Raw genomic sequence first — 19,931 nt, forward strand, 5'->3', positions numbered from 1 at the left:
AAATGGTTATAAACATGCCTGGAAGCCCTAGTATCTTCAAAATGAATGTTAACCCAAAACTCCGAGCACACAATTTCGGCTGTCTGTCTTCAAAAGGAATATTTATGAAAGCTAAATTCAGCTGACATAGCAAAGGGTGTTGAAAATAATACTATTTGTGTTATGCACAAATGCATAAATTAATGTTCAATCGCAATTTAGAGGTGTAATGCCAGGCACAGATGTCCTTGAATGCTGGGATGAACAGTGCCGACTTCAGCTGCACGTGTGCTGTGATAACTTCCTGACTCCATTCTTACAAAGAGTTCCAGAGGAAAACAAAAAAACAACTACTGTTTTGATATAACCTCCGTGCACAATAGAGTGAAAAGACTTTACTACAAATACAAACTTGACACTGTCACACACTCAGAGGCGGAGCCAGGATTTTCAGGTAGAGTGGGGCAACCCCTCCAGCAATGAAAAATGATAGGAGTTGTTATTAAGTAAGGAGTTGTTAGTAAGTAAGGCGTTGTTAGTAAGGAGTTGTTAGTAAGTAAGGACTTGTTCATTGCTTTTCATTTGATGCGTGTGATCGGCATCGCGCTCGCTGAAGGTGAATGCCCTAATGGAAGTCGTGGACTGTATACACAACTGTGCACAATTCTGTGAGTCACTGCTTTTCCGTTACTTGTTGCCATTATGGACTCGGACTATTGTCCTATCATCTCATAGAGTCCCTGGCATGTAATAATATGATACACAGTGGCAGTGGGGGTCGCAAAATGCCGATTTATTACTAATAAACCCCAATGATCCGATCAAATTAGTGATTTCGATCGGATCATTGGGGAATTAGGGATTTCTAGTGGGAATCGAACCCGAGTCGCCAGGTTTGTAGCGCAGTGCGCTAACTGCTCCACTACTGCTCCACATACACAACATCAACAACCGACATTTGCCACTAAGTGGCGTTGACGTCACCACGATGCTTGTACCAGGCTATGTGCATGTTGAGTTCACGTGAAGTGTCGAACGCCCGCTGGCAGGAGCTCACGGGGCAGACCCAGGTGCCACAGGTCGACGAATTGAGATGACTGGCTGATGCACCACCTGTGCCCCCTACTGTGCCAACTTGCTGTGCTTTAGCCACCCGGCGCTCTGCTACTTGTTGTGAGCATCGCTCCTCCACCCTCCGTTGTTGTTGGAGGACGACCACCTCCAACTGGCCAGTAGCGTCATTCATGAGCCTCCTCCACAGAGGCCGATCTTGACAGCACTAGCAGCAGTCATCGGCAAATCCACTCTGCTCCACGTCCTCCTGTACCACATCACTCCATCTCTTCTCCAGCCCGTGCCGCGCCCGTTTAGCCCCTTCTTTTCGGCCAAACAAAAGCTGTTTAGGCATGCGGTGGCTGGGCATGCGGGCTACATTACCCAGCCAATGCAGCCTTGCCTGTCGGAGCAGCCCACCGATGGGACTTTGTCCAGATCTTTCAAGGATTTGTGAGCTCCTCACACAATCCAGCCTGGTTAAACCTCGGATGGATCGTAGGCAGGCCAACCTAATTGTTAGGGGGGTCCACGTTTCGCAAGCGTAGAGAACAGAGGGAATGATCGTGGCCGAGAAGACCTGAAGCTTCGTGCGGAACGACAGACCAGGTAGCTTCCACACAGTGTTACACAGCCGATGAAAATATAATGCTGCTCGCCTGATTTAGGGTGAGACCTCTGCTATCAAACTGGAGCTGGTCATGAGCACACTGCCCAGGTATGGCAAGCTTTCCACTCTCTCCACAACAGCCCCATCAACAATTGGGAGTTGCCGAGGTGGAGAGTCCGATGGTACAAAAATGGTGGGGCTGATGGTAAGACCCCACCTCTTAGTGGCAAGCTCCAGGTTCAGCAGCAGCATCTCCAACTCCTCCTCTGCGTGAGCAGCAATTACCAGATCATCGGCATACATAACATGGTTGACCAATGGGGAGCCATCCCTTGACCGCACCCGGGCATCAATCATCTGTACCAGATGGAAATTACTCCGGTGCAGCCATCGAAGGCTTCACGAACTACGTGGTCGAAAAACTGATGTGGGAGCCAGAGGACATCCCTGTCGCACCCCAAGGTGTACAGGGAATGGCTCCGACTCACTGCTACATAGTTTTACCTGGGCCCACTCACCATCATGAAGGTCCTTAATGATAGTGAGCAGAAGGTGAGGGACTCCGAAAGCACGCAGAAAAACCCAGAGGCCAGGCCTACTGATGGTATCATAGGCCTTGACCAGGTCAATAAAGCAGAGATATAGGTTATGTTGGAATTCCCTACATCTCAGCTGTAGCAGACGGACAGAAAATATGGAATCTGTGCAGGATCGCCCTTTCCTAAAACCGCATTAAAACCGCACAAAACCATACACACCATGCTATACACACAAGACTTTAGACACAATACCATACAAACCATGGTATACACACAAGACTACGCACAGAAATACCATACACACTATGCTATAAACACAATAGCATAGACACAATAGCATACACACCATGCTATGCACACAACAGTATACAGACATACTCTTTGGTTCTATTCGGTAAAGTCACGTAGGTAAAAAATAAAACTACAAAAAATTATGACGTTTCGGCCACAACACAAGTGGGAGGAAACAGAAGCGCCTTGACAAAGGAATTAGCATAAAAAAGATTATGTATAGGACCGGCGCAGGGAGGGGAGTTTACATAATGTTGGTGTGAAGGGAAATAAGCTGCTGTGAAAGTTTGGGATACCACTACTTGAAAAAATATACTGGTACAGCTTATTTCCCTTCACACCAACATTATGTAAACTCCCTTCCCCCCCTCCCTGCGCCGGTCCTATACATCATCTTTTTTTTATGCTAATTCCTTTGTCAAGGCGCTTCTGTTTCCTCCCACACATCTTAAAGGACGCGACCTGGGCTTGGCTGTTTTCACTCCAACGCTGTCCTCTGGACAGTCCGGTCCCTTCACCTGATGAAGGCCACTTGTGTTGTGGCCGAAACGTCGTGATTTTTTGTTGTTTCATTTTTTACCTACGTGACTTTACCGAATAGAACCAAAGAGTATGGATCCTTGCAGTCACGAAAGCTTCAAATCTAGAAAAGTATACAGACAAAACTGTAAACAGTTGACTATACACACTGTATGTATGGTATTGTGTGTATGGTATCGTGTGTATAGCATGTTGTGTATGGTGTGTATGGTATTGTCTGTATAGTACGGTGTGTATGGTATTGAGTGTGTGGTATTGTGTATATAGCACGGTGTGTATACCATGGTGTGTAAAATATGGCATCTGTGCAGGACGGCCCTTTCCTGAAACCGCATTGGGGCTCCGCAAGCCTCTCCTCAGCGTGCCTGGCAAGGTGATGTTGAATAATCCTTGCCAGGACCTTTCCCGGCACACTGAGGAGTGAGATGCCCCTGTAATTGTTAGAGTCTTGCGGTCCTCCTTCTTAGAGAAGGGGACCACCAGGGCATCCTCCCAATCCTGCGGCACCTGTCCCGTGGTCCAGACTGTTGTTATGATGTCATGTAGGGCAGTCTGTAATATCTGCCTGGTAACTTTCTTGGTCTCAGACCCTGGATCGCCCTCTGTACTTCTTTAACAGATGGCACCTCAGCCAGCCATTTACAGGAGGTGACTTCTTCTTCCAATATTTGAGACACAGCAGCATCAGCAGGGTCATCCACACTTTGTCCCACGATGTTTTCCAGGCTGAGAGATTTCCCCTCCCCAAGGACCTCACAGAAATGCTCAGCAAATCTGCAAACCTGTTCCCTGGGGGTCAGAGATTGGATCACTGTTCTTTCCTCTAATGATGTATAATAGGTGTGGCGCTTTAGGTTACTTTTTTGATGGAGTTAAATAGAGATTTGTGATCGCGGGCCACTGAGGCAGACTCCATCTCCTCAGCAACCCACGACCACCACCCATCCTTGCAGCGCCTCACGGCTCTCCGAACCTCTGAGTGAAGGTTTCGGTAAGCCTCCTCCTTCTCTGATGTGGAATACTGTAGACGATGAGAGTGGGCCTGTCGCTTTTTTTCAGCCAGCCTAAACACCTGTTCTGTAAGCCAGAGTCTCTGGGGAGGTCTGTACCGTGTATCAAGGCAGCCATTGCAGCTGCATGAGCCACAGTCCTAAACCACGCCCATTTTCCCTCAACATCTAGAGCAGAGGGGGACCACGCCAACCCCAGCCGCAAGTGATGATCAAATTCTCGCTTGCAACTTTCATCAGCTAGCTGAGACCAGGCCTCTTTGGGTTTGAATGGGGTCCTGGGTGTACACCCACCACTGGAGTGGAAGAATGGCAGGACATCTTACAAATGACAAGTCGATGGTCAGTGGGCAAATCAGCTCCACGGTAGGTCCTGGTGTCATGGACATGGGCCTGCATCCGCTCTTCCATCACTTTGTAGTTCAGCAGATGTTCTTGATTGGACCCGGAATGCATCCATGATGCTGTGTGGATGCGCCGATGCTGGAACAGCATGTTGGTAATCACAAGCACATGGGCTGCAACAAAAATCTAGCAGCCTCCTACCGTTGTTACTGAGCCGATCTGGCCCATCCCTTCCAATCACTCCAGACCAGGTGCCAGCATCATGACCAACTCGGGCATTGAAGTCGCCCGACATGATGACTCTATCCCGAGGGGCCACTTTAGCTAGCACCTGTGACAGGAGGTCATAGAAGGCATCTGACTCATCGGCCTTCCCTGCATCCATCCACGCATGTTCATCGTCGGTGGAGGCATAAGTAACCATGACCACCACACATCCTGCACCACACGCATCCTGCACCACACACACCAACGCTGTCTACGCACCCACGCCCGTCAGGTGACTTCTTCCGCAAGCAGCGCCAAGGGTGGGGTCCCTCCTGAGTTGGTCAACCAACATGGAGAGTGCCGAGGGGTAGAAGTCCGTGTCTCCATCCAAGGCCAGCACGTAGGTGTTGCGCTTCTTCCTCTGTGGTGGTAAACGGGGAGTAGTGCACGGAGACAGATCAGCAACAGCGGTGGCATTACAGCTGCGATCTCGTACAGCGCAAACAAAGCAACCGCTCACTTAGCTTGTCAACCCCAACGCTCCTTCTCCAACCTCCAACAACCAAACACACAACGTACGTATGTATGTATGATGTATGTATGTTGTATGTATATTGTATGTATGCTGAACTTCTTTCGCACCGTATGTAGCCAACCGTGTTAGTCTGGGAAGAACAACAAACTAAACACAAACCGCATTTCAAAAGAAATGAATGTTCAAAATAGATTATTTAAAAGTGCATAGCTCCAGTGGATTCCGAAAAACAATCAAGCGGGTGGAGAGATGATTGTCATCTGCAGCGCTCCAACCTCCCCGAAGCGGTGCCCACACTCGACTCCATTGTGACTTCACTAACAGTGACAACTCAACAGCAACAACGCGGCTCTTTTCGCAGAGTACAACAACTAACTATGGCCATCGTCGCAGTAGCGACTTTTGGTGAGCCATTGAACAAAGATGGGCACTGCTTCTCGCGCTTTCAGATGCACTTCTACGGTCGTCTGGAGCGCTCTTCCTTCCGATATTAGGCAGGAACTGACGCTATGCGCTTTTAAATCATCAATTAGATTAAACACTAAATGCTCTAGAACTGCATTTTGTGTTTGGTTTGTTGTTCTTCCCTCGCACCTCCGATTAGCACGGTTGGCTACGTACGGTGTGAAAAAAGTTAAACTCTCAGTCATTCACCGATTTTGCCTTTATATTTGAAACAACAATAATACGTGTATGTATATATATATTTCTTGTTGTATAGAAAGTTCTATTGGTATTTTGAGTATCAACGTGACGATGGCGCGTTGAGTGACAGATTTGTGCCAGAAACGTAACCAAAGAGTATGGATTCCTGCTGTCGACTATGCGTGCACAGACACGCGTAGTGTACGCTACGACTGGGCCTCCACCCGGAGGGAGAGAGCCCGAGAGAAAGAGAGCTATTAGCTATTTTTCAGAAGCGACCTGGCTATCAAAAAGGATAGCTCAAGAAAGTGGATTATCATTTGGATATTGAGAGCAAATACACTAAATGCGTGAAGTCGTTTGTTAATGTAGAGGGAAAAACCGGAGGATCCAGAGAAAAATCTATGCGTCCAAGGGGAGAGAGACACGCAAACTTAAAATATACAGGTGTCAGGGCCGGGATCGAACTCAGTGCCTCCTGCATACCAGGCGAGGTAGTTAACATCTCGCCACGCCGGCGCCTTAACAGGGTGTATTTGGCCTACACTTCAACACTGCTCCCACGTCTTGGGGGAAGAGCGGGGAGTACTCGCACTCTACGTGCGGGAGTACTCGCACTCTACGTGCGGTGGGGTAGAGTGTGAGTTCACACTCTACCGCACGCGAACTGCCCATCCACAGAATGTGCAGGGCCTACCCATTTATACTGGCAAGTGGAAGTGGACAGCGGCCTCCCCAAGGTCGGCTAAGCCTTAAATGAGTTAACATTAGCACTGGGGAGACAAAGGCGGATGGGCGTGGTGTTAGACACACGACCAGCTCGCGTGCCGTCCCACCCTTAACAGATGCTCGCTAACAGCACTTGCCTCAAAAGTTTGTTAATGGCCATATGGGGGGTCGTTTTCTTTGCAGCTTACAAGACCCTTACCTCAACCCATTCCTTTTGTTCATCTTTCTTCACTATGTGGATCTTGCGGTAGATCTTCCAGCCAAGGAGGTAGTACAAGTACATCACCTGTACAGAACACGTCAAGGAGTTTAATAATAACAATCACCATCAGCAGCAGCAGCCGTAATTGATCCACTACTGGATTAAGACCTCCCCAAGTCGTCGCGATATCTCACGAGATCCTGAGTCGTTATCCACCCAGCACCTCCATTACCGACTGATTCCATCGCTCCATTTCCGACTGATTCCATCGCTCCATCTCCTCGGCAACCAAAGCTCCCGGATAAGTTCCATTCTGTGGCTGCCACTCCGTTATTATTCTCGACACAATGGCCATGACGGCGCGTCCTGCCCAAGTGTAACTCAACAGCGCACATGAAACGAATTATGAATCATCACGTGATTTCATTTTCATATGAGGGGATGACTCTCAAGGTAGCATACAGATGGCATCAATAGGCGTGAGCTACTGCCATCTCCTCCGTAAGGCAGATGCTGGTGACAACTCGTAGAGCGAGAGCTGTAACTTTACATCGAGGTGGTTAACGAACCAGATGATTACGTCAGGAGTAGCGGAGTGGCGAATCATCGCTGCTGTGTTCGTGTTGTGAGTCGGGCGTTGAGTCGTTTTGTGTTCCGTCGCTCTGTTCTGGGTAGTGACCACTATCGATATTAGGAATGCACAGGAGCTATGCACTTTAAACTCTAGATTGTAAACTCATTTCTTTAGAATTGCTTTCTGTGTTAAATGTTTTATCCTTCCCTGTACCTCTGAATAGTACGGTTGGTAAGGTACGATGTGAAAGAAGTTCAACATACATACGTATTGTCGCCGTACACTGACCGGAGATATTTACTTTTCAAATTGTACATCATCATCGTCATGTATAAGCGTATCAGCTGTTGCTGCTGCTGCTACTATGCTCTGTGTGTGGATGTGGTTGTAGGGTTTGTGGCCCAATGAGCTTTGGGGCGGAAAATCTGAAGCCCTGGGATGTAACACATACCTGGGACCAGCGCTTGCGGTGGCGGATCATCTCCTTGTCCTTGAGGTGCACGCACAGCGAGTTGCCGTGTGGGAGTTTGTAGGAGAGTCGCGCTCCGTACGGCGTCTGAGTCCTCTCTATTGAGGGCGCCTCTTGTGGATTCTTCGAGTTTTTCTCAAAATACCTTCAGATCAGCAGCAGAAGCGCAAGCGACAGATATGCTAACCTGTCCTATACTTGGCACTCCTATCGTGTTTTTGTATTGGTTGTTGATGTAACGTTCTGACCCGCCACTGCTGGACATCTGTAAAATAGAGTTTTGCAGCTCATCGAATTCCACCTGCAGTATAACTAAACATTCTGATTCTGAACTCAAATATTATCTCCCAGTTGCTCGCTGGCTCAGCGGCGGTCAGTCGCCTTCGTATCGCTCTTCTATTGCTACTACTTCTACAACCATCGTTACTGTTCCCACGAACTTGGAAGATTAAATCCTCCACCCGCGTCGAGGGCCTCGGTCGCCCGGACTAAGTCGTCTCCTTGCCCAAATTTTTACCAACGCACGAACAAAAGACAACGATCTCCCGTATAGCCTTCAACAGAGTGTTGGGGCAAGGGCTGTTAGCCAGTAGCCCCCATGAAGGCCGGCCCGGCACACGAGGGGGTGGGTGATCAGCACCACGCCCGCCTGATTTTATCTCCCCAGTGCTGCACCGTTTTTTGTAAATTATGTCATGCGACTCGTGCACTCCAGCGCAAGGTTGGCTATGCATGGTGTGAAAGAAGTTCAACGTACATAAAACGATGAGGCTGCCTGCTCAATTAAACACGAGCGTGAACACTCATCTATCACACCGCCCACCACAGTGTTTCTGTTTGGCAGCCAATTGTCAGTTTATGCACCTTTGGATCTGCGCTCAACAACGGTGACGGTGACGCAAGGAAGGCCTCGCTATGTCTGCGATCCGCACTCACGTAGGTCATCTCTGCCTGACCATCACCAATCATCGTCATCGTTCACCGTGATCGATCCACTTTTGAACGAAGTCATCTGTGCAATCTGTTCCCATCCTTTTCTTGTTCTCGCGCACACCACGAGCTGAGCTTAACTTCCCTGTGCCGTCCCTTGCTTCGTTATTAGAAGAACCGTGCCTCTATCCATCCTTCCCTCCCTCCCTCCACCCAGCTCATCGCGACCACAGAATAACATCCGGTGCACTGACTTTGGCGATGACGTCCATGAGGCTGGTCACGAACTGGTTGACCACCATGTGATATCCCTTCCTCTCGAAGGCGTCGTCGAAGTAGATGTGAGCCGAGAAGTCGTACGGTTCCCGCTTCACCGTCTTCTCCTTCTTCCCCTTCTTTTCCTCCTTCTCCTTCTTCTCCTCCTTCCGTGAATGATATTCATTGTTTCATTTTTGTTAATTGTCTCGACGCGATGCTGCTGCGATATAATGGTCAGCATAGTAGACATGCAATTACTCAGGCAGCCGGGTCTATCTCCTGGCGCAGCAGCTGAAACAAACGGGCGAGTTTGTGACCTCTCCTCGCTCTGTCCACTAAGAGCCAAGGGGGGAGGGGAAGGGGGTCTAGGATAATTTAGTCCAAGGGCAGAATCACAATTTGTATTTATGCTGGAGGAGTCTGGTGATCTATACAACTCTTTTTCACATATGTCCAGTTGCGGTGCGTCAGAACGTTGCAACAACGAACAATACAGTGCACAAATCACTGAAAAAATGTACAAATCATACTAAACTGTTTTACTTTACCAGGTAAAGCACACTGAGCTATTAGCATATTTATTCAGAAGCGACCTGGCTATCACAAATGATAGCTCAACAAAGCGGCTTATCATCACGTGGAAATTTATAGCAGCCAAATACTATAAATAATATAAATGGATGTTGATTCTAAATGTGGAGGGAAAACCCGGAGGACTCGGAGAAACAATCCACTCGACCAAGGGGAAAACAGGCAAACTCCAAATATACAGGTGTCAGAGTCGAGATCGAACCCACGACCTCCTGTATACTAGGCAAGGAATATAACATCTCGCCACTGTGGTGACCCATTCCCTTCCTTGCCCCTCTACTCCATCGATCCCTTCCCTCCTCAATAGCCCTTTCGTGATTCCTAAGTACGCCTCTGTTGCTGTCACTCATTCCTCAAACCTTGTAACACGCCCCTGTACACTCGATCATTCCATTCTGTAATCGTTTTTCTAAGCTACGTCATTGAGCGCCTTGAGTGAAGGCGGCATATCATAATTTGGAAATGTAGGCGCTAAATAGAAGCATTATTTATACTAGTCATGGGCTCGCAGCATGGAAGAATAGGCCAAGACACCCATGAGAAGGGACTCTCTTAGTGTCACGCTCGCTCTGCTGGAGGCGTGGACAGAGCAACTTCAAGACTGCACCTTTGCTTTGACCTCTCTCCATCTCTATATCTCTCTGACCCTTACCAGAGCGATCATCTTCCGATTGGAAGCATCGGAGTTCTTGAAGGCGAGCCAAAGGCCGCAGCGGATGGAGCTGAAGATGTTGGGGATGACGAGAATGAAGTCGAGGACCCAGGAATAGAACTGGTTCTGGTCGAGCTCGCCGGCCTGCCTGGCGACCCTTTTCATCTCGGCCAAGTACACCATGCTCAGCTGCGTTCCACCACATTGCGCACGCCAGATGGAGGGAAGCGTCACGACACTATGTGGATCCTATCAAGAGGGAATCCCCATTCAACGTGCGGCATTCACACTGCATTTTTCACTTTAACGCGGATTTTTCGTTTATGGAACTTCCTTCGCTTAGCACGCACGGCGCCCCCGCTATAATGCAAGCCTAGCGTGTGACACACTACTCGCTATAACGCAAGTATGGTGAGCACTGCGCCAGATAGAACGCGAATCTTGCGTGTGGCACACTGTTCGCTATGCTTGTACCGTTAACCCTCCTCACATTCCTGACGACTGCCTGATGATGCTGGTTGTGACTCCAAGTGAGACATCCGTACCCAGTTGGTAAACGCGTGTGAATTGCCCTCCAGCAACAACGACAACACCGGTGGTGCTCGATGTCAATCAATAAACCAATGTTCCTGCTGCTGGTGAAGCAGTAATACACATTGATTTGATGCACGTTTGTTCAGTGACAATTAATTGGTTGTGTCCGATGAATGAGGGTGCACGTCATAACGTTTTACTCACGCGATGTGACCCAAAGCTAAATTATTAATCACAATGTGGATGCCATCATTGTCATCAGCAGCCATGGTCAATCCACTGTTGGATTAAGGCCTCCCATTATCTGCTCGACTACGAGCGAACGGCGTTGACCAGTATTGCGAGTTGACGGTCTCAGCTCGCTTCGAAGCTCAAATCGGAGCAAGAGAACTCGGCTCAGAGGCAATGCCATAGGGGCGCGTGTCTGGACTAACTACTCAACTACATTTTTTTTACCACGTAAGGCCCACTGAGCTATGACGCTATTTTTCAGAAGCGACTTGGCCACAAATGATACCTCAACGAAGTGGCTGATCATCCCGTGGAAATGTGTAGCAGCCAAACACTCTAAATAGCGTGATGTTGATTCAAAATGTGGAGGGAAAAACCGGAGGACTCGGATGAAAATCCATACGACCAAGAGGAAAGAGGCACGTAAACTCCAAATATACAGTAGGCGTCAGGGTCGGCATAGAACCCACGACCTCCTGCATACCAGGAAAGGTAGTTAAGAAGGGCCACTGGAGAGGGACGCTTAATTATGTTTATGTGTGAGTAAGTATGGCTTAAGTGATATCTACGTCTGAGTACACGCGTGCGCTTGAGTGTGTGCGTGTGTATCCACAATATATGTAAGCCTTTGTCATTGTATGCTCAATGTATTTAAGGCTTTGTTGTGCTAGCGATAGGCTTAGGGTGAGGTTGAGTTCTAGGGTTAGAGTGAGGGTTAGATATATGGTGAGGCCAGGTGATTTAGCGACGTCTGTGGAATTGGAATTGCCGTCGAGTTTTAATCTTCGTATTTCATGTCTTGATAAAAAATATATATATGCTTCAGAATACAATAAAATCCACACACCGAGACGTTCCAGAGGTTGCCGTCGATGAGACTAAGATTAATAAGGACTGAGATGCCGACTACATGAACATGGTGTAAGGGAGGCGAGATGTTATCTCCCTCGCCTGGTATGCAAGATGTCGTGGATTCGATCCTGTCTCTGACGATGCTTGTTCTATCTCTGGAGTCTTTCGCTCTCTCCCCGTGCTCATCTGAACCTTTATTTGGGTCTCCGGCTTTCCCTCCATATTTAGAATCAACATCACGTGTTTAGAGTATTTGGCTATTATACATGTCTACGTAATGATGATACGTCACTTAGTTGAGCTATCATTTTTGACAGGTCGCTTCTGAAAAAAATATATCTATATAGCTCAGTGGAATTTACCTTGTAAAATAAAAAATAATAGTTTTAGTTGTTTTGAAATATCGAGGGCATGTGTGTATGGACATTGAATTGTTTTCGTACTGTATGTAGCAAACCGTGATAATCGGAGGTGTGGAAAACGAATCGGGTGATGGTGCAGCTGTGATGTGAGGCTGAGGAGAGAAGTGGGGGATGCCTCCTCCTCCTTCCTCCTCACCTTGCTGAGCACCGCCGTCTCGAACACGGCAAGGAAGAGCAGCGTCAGGGGGATCAACCTGAGGACCCGAAGCCACCGAGTCGAGGACTCCTCCTCATCGATATCTGGGCGAATGTTGAACCTGTCCCAGGATCTACGATGGACACAGACGTTCGGTCGAGTCACAGTGAATGTTGTGTTGCGAAATTTCTCTCCGACATCAGCTGCTTCTGAAGCTGCAGTAATGCATTGGAACTGTTGTCCACGTAATAACCTTATTAATTGGTTGCTTTGGTTGGAGGAGCCTTGACGACACAACATTTTACACGTGTGATCTGACCCGAAAATATATTACGAATCACGATAAGTGGTCGCAAACGTCTACACGTTCTAAATTCAGTCGATTAACTTCTAAGCTTTTATCGACGATGATCATTGCCAAGAGGGAGACGATGTTGACGAAGCAAATGGGGAGGAGGAAAAAAAATAGCCCTCTGATAACTGCGCTGGACATTGTAATAAGAGGCAAGGAGAGGAAGACCATGCGTGACCATTCTGGTCAACGTGGGCTGTGGGAAGATGCCACTTTGTGACCGATGCTCGCCCATTCCGAGAGGGAATTTGACGTTTTCCGTCGCCGAGCCCAGAGTAATGGGAACCTCTGCAACATTGATCTCAGACAAGTGACTCAAGCAGCTTTAGCGACGGATTCTGGCGCATTGTTTCGCTTTGTCAGAAACCAGTTGGATATTAATGCTCAACATACGAGGGTCTGCTTTACCACGTTATCATTTTAACGTACACAGTTTAATTCGTCGTGATCGAATCACCCTGATTTTGAATGCTAAGCAAGTTCAAACCTGTCTGCTGCTGCTGAGGTCACCAGGTTCACATGACAGCCGGCTGACTACTGGGCCAGCGATTGGACCCACCCACGCAGCAGACTTCGACTTTATGTGATGTTAATTCCGATTGTTTTTACAAAATCTTACCAATGTCTCTAATGTCAACAATTTGGGATAATACAAAAAAATAAATCGCCAAAATTGAATTTGCTAGTTTGGCCATTGCATATCATTTGAATCTCACCCCTCAGCCGAGGTTGATTGACGCTAGCAATGAAAACAATCGAGGGATGCTGCAGTGGTTGCGATTCTCCCGGCGCGGAAGCTGAACACCATTTTTTTATACAAATGTATTTAATCCACCACCTGGCATCTGTCCAACCGGAAGTTCAAGTCGATCAACTGGTTGCATATGGTGGATTAAATTGCGGAAAGCATTCATCGCCTCTCAACAACACAAACAGTCTACACAGAAAAAAAAACCAATCATATAAGGAGGCCAAATCGGAAGTAGAAACTAAAATCCGGGAACTGAAGAACAACTGGTTCAGAAACAAAGCAGAAGAAATACAACATCTTGCTGATTCCAATGACCCACATTTTTTTTAAAGCAACCAAAGTCGTATATGGACCATCAAAACAGGGCCTCGCACCACTCCAATCTAAAGATGGGACAGAACTCTTCAAAGACAAAAGTGCAATAATTCCCCGCTGGCAGGAACACTTCTATATTCAGTGATATTCCGCAACACTCTTACGCTGAGGATTTAAATGGAGAGCCAACGATGCTTTAAGTGGCTAAAGCTGTCAATTAGATTAAAGAGAACAAAGCTAGTGGGCTCGACCAGATTCCTGCTGAGATTTACAAACATGGAGGACAACGACCACTAGAACATCTGAACTCCCTCATGGCCAAGATCTGGAATGATGAAGACCTTCCTAATGAATTGAAAGATGCCATCATTGTCACCATCTTCAAAAAAGGTGACAAGTCAGACTGTGACCACTACAGAGGAATATCTAGTCTTGCCACCGCTGGAAAATAATGGCAAGAATCCTACTAAACAGACTTTTACCACTTGCTGAAAAACTCCTTCCTGAATCGCACAGTGGCTTTCGACCTGGCAGGGCAACCTCAGACACGATCTTCTCAGCCCGCCAACTCCAAGAGAAGTGCCAGGAGCAGAGACCTTCTTCGATTTGACTTAAGCTTTTGATTCTGATAATCGTGAAGCACTATGGAGAATCCTTCTAAGCTATGGCTGCCCAACAAAATGTGTTAACGTCCTCCGTCTGTTGCGTGACAGTATGAAGGCTGTTATCCTCTGGGATGGTGAAACCTCAGAGCCAATCGAAGTAAGGACCTGTGTAAAGGATACGCTGCGTTATTGCACCAAATATTTTCTCCATCTTCCTAGCGGGAATGCTTCATCTGACAGAGAGCTGACTTCCCAGAGGCATACATATCACATATAGGACAGACGCGAACATGTTCAACATCAAACGTTTCAGAGCCAGGTCGAACACATCAATCACATCGGTTATTGAATTCCAATATGTTGATGATGCCCAAGTCAGTGCCTGCTCAGAAGCTACCTTCACGTAATCGTCATAATATTTACAGATGCTTACAGCAGGATGGGTCTAACATTGAATACCAGCAAGACAATTATCATTTTTCAACAAGCTCCGGGAGGACATCTACCACCCCCTACAATCATTACCAACAATGCAAGACTAGAAAATGTTCCCAGTTTCCCATACTTAGACAGCCATCTCTCTAGCAATGTCTTAATTGATTATGAATCCAAAATCGGATTGCCCGAGCTAGTGCTGCCTTTAGCAAACTTAAGAACAGGACTTTGAAGACCACGACATTACCACCAAGACCAAAGTGGCTTCTAGATTTGAAGCATTTCGTGACTGCAATGTTCCATACTCTTTGGTTCTATTCGGTAAAGTCACGTAAAAGTATAAAACAACAAAAAATAAAAAATAATACAAATAAAAATTCACGACGTTTGGCCACAACACAAGTGGCCTTCATCAGGTGAAGGGACCAGACTGTCTCGAGGCCAGCGCTGGAGAAAACACAGCTAAGCTCAGACCGCGACCTTTAAGCTTGTGTGAGAGGAATTAAGGTACCTTGACAAAGGAATTATCATAAAAATTAGCATTAAATTGGCGGACTTAGCATGATGCTAAGTAGGCCAATTAAATACTAGCATGATGCTAAGTCCGCCAATTAAATACTATTTTTTATGCTAATTCCTTTGTCAAGGCACCTTAATTCCTCTCACACAAGCTTAAAGGTCGCGGTCTGAGCTTGGCTGTGTTCACGCCAGCGCTGTCCTCGAGACAGTCTGGTCCCTTCACCTAATGAAGGCCACTTGTGTTGTGGCCGAAACGTCGTGAATTATTTTTTTTAAACATTTTTTGTTGTTTTATACTTTTACGTGACTTTACCGAATAGAACCAAAGAGTACCAAAGTGGCTGTGTATAATGCTGTGCTCACTCCAACCCTCTTATATGGTGCACAAACGTGGACCACCTATCGTAAACACCATAACATCTCTCGAAATGTTTCATCAACGCTGTCTCAGGAAAATACTAAACATCACCTGGGAAGAAAGCCAAACTAATATCGGTGACTTGGAGCGATCCAACTCATTAGCAGAGAGCCCATCATGATGAAGTATCAACTCAGATGGGCAGGTCACCTTGTGAGGATGAATGGCTCGAGGCTTCCTAAGCAAATCTTCTATTCCAGGCTCAGGGATGGATCACGTCCCCCCGGAGGTCAGAGGAAGCGTTTCCGTGACAAACTTAAAATGCACCTCAAGTGAAGCCACATAGATCCAAACAACTGGGAAATATATGCTCTTGATAGACCATCATGGAGGGCCAAAATAAACAATGGAACTCAGAATTTTGAGGCCGAACGAAGAGAGTTGATAGCCAGAAAAAGAGCACGCCGCAAAGCACAGACATCAGAGACGAGATCTGCAAGTCACAGATTGGCCTATTCAGCCATCTCCGATCCCACAGCCAGCCACGTCCACCTCACAACACAGACAAGTGACACCTGGAAGGAAATCATACTCGACTACGAGGGATCCCAGGAGAAAGAATAATAAATCGTGTCGAACAGTGGGCCGCATACAACCCTAGCGGGGGTCCATAGGGCTCCCCGTGGTGAAGGGAAGCCCTGCCACCAGCAACACCACGGTGGCGAGATGTTATCTCCATCGCCTAGTATGCAGGAGGTCGTGTATTCGATCCCGACCCCAACGCCTATTGTATATGAGTTTGCATGCCCTCTCTATCTGTCGCCTCGTGGTCGCGTGGATTTTTCTGTGGGTCCTCCGATGATTCCCTCCACATTTAGAATCAACATCACACGTTTTAAGTATTTGGCTGCTCTATATGCCCACATGATAAGCCATTTTATTGAGCCATCATTTGTGGGCAGGTCGCTTGTGATACATAGCTATACAGCACAGTGGATCTTACGTGGCTTGAGACCCTCCAGGAGTACTCTTTCACGATCCAACATAGGATAGGAATGCGCCATGTAAACGCGGATGCTTTGTCGAGGTTGCCGCGACCGGCTGAGACGTGTCGGTGCGCAGAGGGCTCACTGCAGCGGGTTCGGGAGTGCCAGGGATAATCCCTGGAGCAGAAATTGGATTGTTGGGGTTGTCATTGAAACAGTGGAAGCAACTGCAGGTAGAGGATTCCTCGCTGACCAGGATGAGGCTGCGTGCCTCTCATTCAAGGGGATCGGAGGATCGCCCATTTTTGATGTTGACGGAGGGATTGCTTGTTCGCTGGGATGTGGAAGCACAAAAATTTTGTATTGTTGTCCCGAGGGTGTTGCGGGGGAAACTCGTTAACAAGATAGATGATAAATTCATGCATTTGGGGGAGAAGAAGACCGCGTTGACAGTGGGGAATGAATTTTACTGGCCGGGAATGTTTAATGATGTTAAACAGCATGTAAAAGCGTGCCAGGAATTTGCGCGGAGGAAAGCGCAGGCACGGCCATATCGTGTCCCATTGCAATCGATTCAAGTTTCGAGAGTGAATGAAATTGTGGCACTAGATATTTTGGGTCCGTTCCCCGTCACCCCCCGAGGGCACAAATATTTGCTCGTCGGGGTGGAATACTTAACTCGTTGGCCGATGGCATGGCCACTAGTAGACCAGTCAGCGACGTTAATCGCTGAAGCTTTTTTAAAAGGGTGTCTTAGATAAGGGGGCCCCGGAGCGATTGCTTACTGACCAAGGCAGAAATTTTTCATCGAAATTGATTAAAGACATGTGTGACTCGCTGGGGACCAAAAAGATCCGGACGTCCCCGTACCACCCGCAGACTGACGGGATGGTCGAGCGGCTGCATAGGACGCTGACGTCCATGCTTTGTCACCAAGTAAACACCGCTCAAGATGATTGGGACCTGCATGTTGCAGCGACGCTGGCCGCGTATAGATTGGCCCCGCATGCCTCAACGGGGTACTCGACATTTTTTCTAATGTATGGATGGGAACCAGAAGCGCCAGCTATTGTTAAATTGGGAATTCGTAAGCGAGAGAAATCTACGACGGTGCCTGCTCAAATGCAGGTGGCTTTAGACCGTCTAAGGGAAGCCCGGGAGGCTGCATTGAAAAATACGGCACGACGACAAGCTGCTAACGAAAGATTGTACGGCAGGCAGCGGCCACAAGAGCCGTGGAGTGTTGGAGATGAAGCCTGGTTGCACTGCCCCATGGTGCCGGTGGGAACGTTCCCAAAGGTTCACCGCCCCTGGCAGGGGCCCGTTGATATTGTGGAGGTTTTATGGGATCAGAGTGTGCGAATAAAATTCGGTTGTCGGACATGGTTTGTTCACCCGTCGTGCCTGAAGAAATTTGTGTTACCATACGACGCGTCATCCCCCATCCGAGAGCGGCCTGTATTGGATGTGTCTGATGAACCTGTGGGGAGGTCACAAGTGCGCGTGTCCCAGAGATCTGCCCCCCGTGTGCCTGCAGGATCGCCCCTTTTGGGCAGAGTTGCTGACCGGACGCCAACTGAGGGGCCACAGATCCGGACAAATGTCCGTCCCGACCGGGAACGATGGACAGTCCTGCCAGCAGAGTGTCGCTGGGACAGGGATGGGCGCAGGGTGGAGCCCAGGAGCGCCCCTCGTTGGCGAGATGGGCGAGGCCCTCCCTTACCGCAGGGTGTCCCATGCAGGGGAGATGGGCCGGCAGCGGGAACCCGTTCCAGGAGAAGTACACTACGTTGACTTTGGGGGGTTTGGGGATTCTGTATAAAGGTGTTGTGTGAGTGTCGTTGTGTGGTGCGTGTCGGGTGGTTGTGCAAAATGGTTATGTGTTGCGAGTGCGTTCTGTATATATGTTATCATTGTTCTGTCCGCTTCACTCCACTACTCCAATTCGAGTATAGCGTAGCTGGGGACGGCCAGGTTCTTTCATCACGGGGGGGGGGGGGAGGGGGGGGTGATGTAGTGGAGTAGACAATACACATTGGTAAGTTGGCCATATACAGTACCTACAAACAGTGCGAGCCATGTAAGTTCGATCAGGTGATGAAGTCACGGGTGGCGTAAACAAGCCAAAGTAATTAAGGGAGTCAAGGGACGACGGCTGTGATTGGTCGAGAGGCTGATAGCATTAAGTGGCGGCGTCACGGAGTCTGGGCCGTTGGACAGGTGCGGAGCTGGCGGGAAAATGCCAGCGAGGCACGTGGGAATTAATTAAGGCTGATTGGAAAGGGGATAAAAACGCTAGGTGATTGGGACGGTGGGGGAGTTGTCGAGAAGTAGAGACAGCAGCGGGTAGAGAGAGATGCGAAGAGTGGAAGCCGGTAAGTGTTAGTGGGAAATAGATTGAGAGCCGAACCCAGAGGACAATAAATAGCAATAGCGAGAGTTAGCGTTAGCAGAGTGGAGATTACGGTATAGGTAGGTACAGGGAGAGTTAGCGACAGACAAGTCACTGTGTGTGAAGAGATAGAGAGAGAACCACTGTGTGTGCGGTGAGAGAAGAAGAGACTGTGTGGAGACAAGGAGTATGAGCGGATGGTGCTGAGGGGAATTCGAGTGTTTGAGTTGGCGGAGCGCGGAGAGGAGAAATTATAGTGTGTGGAACGACGGAAATAAAAGTGACAGTGGAAGAAAGGCGATTGTCGTCCGAGTGAATCCAAGGCACTACATTTAGTTAGTTTTTTATGTTTAGCTTTTTTAAGTGTGTCCTTCCCCCGCAAATCCAATTAGCACGTTTGGCTATGTAAGGTGCAAAGGAAGTCCAACATACAATATAAGTACAGCAAGTGTGGGTTTTCTACATATAAACCTGGTACCTCTACCTCATCAAGTGGCTGAAATTATCTCAGTAAATATAGAACTGGGAGATTGTTGTTCTATGAAGTATAAAAACTATCAATTGTTTTTATCAACCGAGAGGATGGTTTTAAATTAAGCAATCACTGGAAAGATGTCATAACCCAAGTCAAAACTTCAGCTACATTATAAGCGCACATCCTTTTTTTAACCATTTTTTCATTGCCCCCGTACAGTGAACCACCGCTTCCCCCGAACCTTCAACATAACAAAAGACGGATTAACTTAGCCTCGTCGTCGTTTCCTGCTTGGCTCCCCCCCCCCCCCCCCACCATAACCTGTATATAAGCTCGAGGGTCTCGGAGCTCCCCAATTGATGCAGCTATCTTGCTGTGACTGTTCCATCTGAAGATGGTAGCTTGTGTT

At 48.0% G+C, this 19,931-nt stretch overlaps 1 protein-coding gene across 1 annotated transcript; it reads right to left on the reverse strand.

Annotated features, from left to right (window-relative positions):
* Positions 1-2,742: 2,742 nt before the first annotated feature.
* Positions 2,743-15,265, reverse strand: LOC142908041 (chitin synthase chs-2-like). Its single transcript, XM_076058199.1, has 3 exons — positions 7,711-15,265; positions 6,683-6,769; positions 2,743-4,995 (listed from the first exon to the last, which is right to left on the reverse strand). The coding sequence occupies exons 1-3, from the start codon at positions 7,738-7,740 to the stop codon at positions 4,846-4,848; spliced, it is 267 nt and encodes an 88-aa protein (XP_075914314.1). The 5' UTR covers positions 7,741-15,265; the 3' UTR covers positions 2,743-4,845.
* Positions 15,266-19,931: the final 4,666 nt, after the last annotated feature.

This window comes from Petromyzon marinus (assembly GCF_048934315.1).
Source record: "Petromyzon marinus isolate PM22_M1 ecotype Great Lakes invasive population chromosome 68 unlocalized genomic scaffold, UKy_Petmar_22M1.pri1.0 chr68_unloc.1, whole genome shotgun sequence".
Taxonomy (NCBI): domain Eukaryota; kingdom Metazoa; phylum Chordata; class Hyperoartia; order Petromyzontiformes; family Petromyzontidae; genus Petromyzon; species Petromyzon marinus.